The sequence below is a fragment of the Brachycentrus maculatus genome, unplaced genomic scaffold, assembly GCF_059751285.1.
Source record: "Brachycentrus maculatus isolate JH-2025_06_01 unplaced genomic scaffold, ASM5975128v1 h1tg000092l, whole genome shotgun sequence".
Taxonomy (NCBI): domain Eukaryota; kingdom Metazoa; phylum Arthropoda; class Insecta; order Trichoptera; family Brachycentridae; genus Brachycentrus; species Brachycentrus maculatus.
Window position 1 is genome coordinate 1325888 of NW_028280846.1, and position 4182 is coordinate 1330069.

Here is a 4182-nt window from a genome sequence, read left to right on the forward strand (position 1 = left end):
ATTTTAGTAGTGTGGTTGTCAATCAAGGGTAGAATTGGTGAATGTTACGCTTGTTCACTTGTGATCACTTATGAGTTTATGGCGTATGGCGGTCGTAAGCCCCGTAAATGTTCAAACATCCATGTTGAGATGTCGAAAAATATTATGAAAAATACAAATGCATGAAAGTAGTGCTTTCGTATCCCTCTTGATCACTAGTCTATGGAGTGGCTTGAGAGTGTTTGTACCATGTTATTATAGACATAACATACAGGATACCGGAAAGATTCCAGTGCGTTGTTCTCTGTCGCCCGTCGCAGGTTAAAATTAAGATTTTCGCGGTCATTTCACATACCCCGTGTGCGGCTCATTCAAGGCTGCTTTCCCGGTATATAAGGCTCGGGCGCGCCGCATCGCCAGTCACTCACTCCGCGTCTCTCGTCCGACCAACGCAAGCAGCCCCCAGTCAGTCATGTTCAGGATCGTGTGTCTGTGTGCCCTGCTGGTGCTGGCGCAAGGCCAGCGCGCCGCCAAGGCGGCCCGCTACACCGACGACCCCAGGGTCGCGGCCATCCTCAGCGAGGAGAGGTACCTCAGCGGCGACGGCACCTTCGGGGCCGCCTACACGCAGGAGGACGGAGTCGACTTCAAGGAGGAGAGCGACGCCGCCGGCAACAGGAAGGGAAGCTACTCGTACGTGGACCCGTCTGGACAGAGAAGAACCATCTCTTACACCGCCGGAAAGAATGGATTCGTCGCTACGGGAGACCATCTTCCCCAAGCCCCGGCCGGTGCCGCCCCTCAGCCCCAGTACACTCCTCTTCCTCAGTACAACCCCGCTCCTCAGCCCCAGTATAGCTCCGCTCCCCAACAGCAGCAGGCTTCCTCTAGGGGAGTCCCTAACGAGGACGACGGCCAGTACTACCCAGAGCTGTACGAGAACAGCGCTCCCGCTCGTCAGCAGTACTCCGCTCCCCAGCCCAGATATAACCCCGCTCCCCAGCAGCAGTACAGCGCCGCTCCTCAGCCCCAGTACAACCCCGCTCCCCAGCCCCAATACAGCGGAGTCCAACAGCCCGCCTACGTAGCTCCCAAGGTCCAGAGCTTGTACAGCGGAGCGCCCCAGCAGTTCAGCGGCGCCCAGGCTGCCCCCGCGCCCGCCCGCCAGCAGCTGTTCACCCCCGAGGACAGGACCCAGGCCCCCGCCCGCTTCTTCCCCCCCGGCAAACTGGACCTCAACAGGTCCCCCGACGGCTACAGCTACTCCTTCAGCAGCAAATTCTAATTAATTTTTAATATTGTTAGCCAAAAGTGACTGTATTTAAATTATTAATATGTATCTACTACGTATGATTCACGGTGTGATATTTTATATTATATTTATGCGTGATATGACTGACGCATAATTGTAATATGCGTGAATAGTCAATTAACCATTAACATAAATATTAATTAAAAAAACAATACCAAAACTGGGCGTTTTCATTATTGATCGAATGATATACCGTAAAAACATTTATTTCCCAAATCGTTCCATGCGACAGAGCGAACATTTTTAATTTCGTTCGCCGATATATATTTCACAACTGAATTTGGAATTAATACACTACGATCCTTATAAATTGCAATCACAATTTTACAGTTCTTCTTAAAAATTCATTTTTTGTGAAATCAAATCAATCATTTCATTAAAAATTAATTTATCATTTTTTTAAAATTAATGCATGCATTCCATGTAAAATACAACATTTTAAACTCGAATATTTTTACGACGAGAGTAAAAATATTTATTTATACAAACAGCGATATAATCAAAAATTAACTCCAATTAGCTATCGTAAAACTTTTTTATTTGTCAATTTTAATTCAAATCAATAAATAACAGTCAAAATTGTATATATCAAATTATCAGAGAACAAATAAACGAAATGTGATATTCATCACCAGATTTATACAAATAAAGAAAAAAATGCATTTTCACAATTATTTATTACAAGTTAAGTCAAAGGCTTCATTAATATGGAGTAATAAAATTAAGAACAAAAAAGGTAATTCATCTTGAAATTGTGATTATAAGAGATTAATAATTTGAGTGCATTATTTTATTTGCGTGGATTTACGTCTAAATTATTACGATACTATATTTTTTCAAAGAATGTACCAAATTATATAAAAATTCGATCAAGGTGTGTAAACGCAATGATTGTCTGATTTTTTAACAACGGATATTGGAAAGAATTATGAGCCAATGTATGAATTTCAAAACAATAAAAAAAGGAATTTGAAATATTTTACTTATAAATGCAAGTTAAAGATTAAAATATGCAAGTTATTGACATTATTTCGAAATATATTTGAAAAATATAGTTTTTATCGAGGAATACATTTTTTTTGTTAAGAAACTTTGAGTCAGAATGCTAAAGAATAAAAAAGAACTCAAATTCAGACATTTTTCTTTTAAATATGCAAAATAGTGAAATTATCTTGAAAAACATATACTCATTTATGAATAAATTCATTTAAAATATATCCAGGGATACAATTATTTTTTTAAGTGAGCCATTTAAACAAAGTGAGACATTTTGTCACGATTTCAATTTGAGTCGGAATGCCATAGAATATGTCTCATTACGATTGCTTGTCCGAGTGATTGACCACTGAGAGTGTTCAATGTCATACTACGGATTCAAGTTCTCATATGCCGTCGCCGTTTGGAGCCGCCAAACATTTCCTGGTTTGTAACATATGCGGACAAGATATTGAACAACGCCCATGTGTTTCGAAAGTGATTCAAGTGTTACCTGTACGATATATTATATTGTATTGTAGAATTTTCGTTGTCTGAACACACTCGGATGCTTTCGAACATTGCGAAGGTGTATTTAATTTTGTAACAATTTCAATAAACGATGTATTTATTAATCAAAATGTTGGTTAATAAATTGCGATATTATTACAATAGCGAAAGGTTTAAATTATGACACTGTACCAAATATTTAGCTGTGCCCGACCAGACGTTAATGTGGCTTAGTCTGATTAAATGGAAAAGAAAGAAAATAGAACACATTTCTAATATGTTTAATTTCATAATGGTTGTGAAGCAATGAAAATATTTGAAATCTATGATATTACCTACAATGCAATCGAAAACATTGAAAACGCTTATTAACAGCATTGTCAAGAAGCACGCTGTCTACTGTAAACTATGTTTAGTTTGATTAATTAATCACATTTATAAAAAAAATGTAAACTATCTTTTAATGTTTTTCACAGATATTTTGTGACACATTTTATATAAAAAAAAACTAGATCTTTTTTTACCCACTTATTTAGTGGTACTTTTTTTCAACCGATTTTATACAATAACCTTGTCATCATCAGGGATAAACATGTACTGATGATTAGGCTCTTATCGAAACCGATTGAATAAAAAACAAGAGTAAAAAGTGGTTAAAACAATTTTCTAGTTTTATTTTTTAATGTTTGAAAGCTATCCATTTAACTTATGTCTGATTCTGGTCCCGTAATAAGTGTCGCAGACTCTTGAGTCAGAGTTTCTCGGTTCAAATCCACTCTACCACAATTGATATTTCTAATAATGAGCCGCTCACAGAAATAGTATGAAATTGAAGTATTTTTGTAAATAATAACAAAAAACACAAATATTACTGTATTCAATTGTTTTATAAAAAAAACTTGAACCGCCCTCTCGGTAGCATTCCACAGTTCTTTATTGGATCAACCAGTTTTAAGAGCTGGTTAATAAATGGCATGTAGAGTAACCAAGGTCCTTGCCTAACGTCACACTTTTGCTGCACCTTGCTTTTTTCCTCGCGGAACGCCGAACGACTCCGCCTCTTGCTGCGTTCTCTAATTGGGAGGGAAAGTGAATATATAAACTTATCGGAAACAAATTATTCAATAAAACAAAGAAATACTTGCTCCGAATAATTACCACTTAATTCTTGTAAAAACTCGATACACTTGAGCTCAATTTGAGTAATCATATCCAAATTAATCGATTACGTACATTCATAGTTTATTCATAATAATTATTCGGTACACTTATTTCAATTAAGAAATACAATATTTATCATCCTTTTTTTGACATCTCATAACGATGAAGAAGTCTATTACAGGGCTTACGATAGTCATAGGTTTAGTAAAGTGAGATCATGTTACACGTGTACGATTCACCAATTC

At 37.6% G+C, this 4182-nt stretch overlaps 1 protein-coding gene across 1 annotated transcript; it reads left to right on the plus strand.

Annotated features, from left to right (window-relative positions):
- The first annotated feature begins 403 nt into the window (after positions 1-403).
- On the plus strand, positions 404-1451 carry Cpr100A (Cuticular protein 100A). The gene has a single exon (XM_088258301.1). The coding sequence runs from the start codon at positions 452-454 to the stop codon at positions 1262-1264; it is 813 nt and encodes a 270-aa protein (XP_088114427.1). The 5' UTR covers positions 404-451; the 3' UTR covers positions 1265-1451.
- The last annotated feature ends 2731 nt before the right edge of the window (positions 1452-4182 follow it).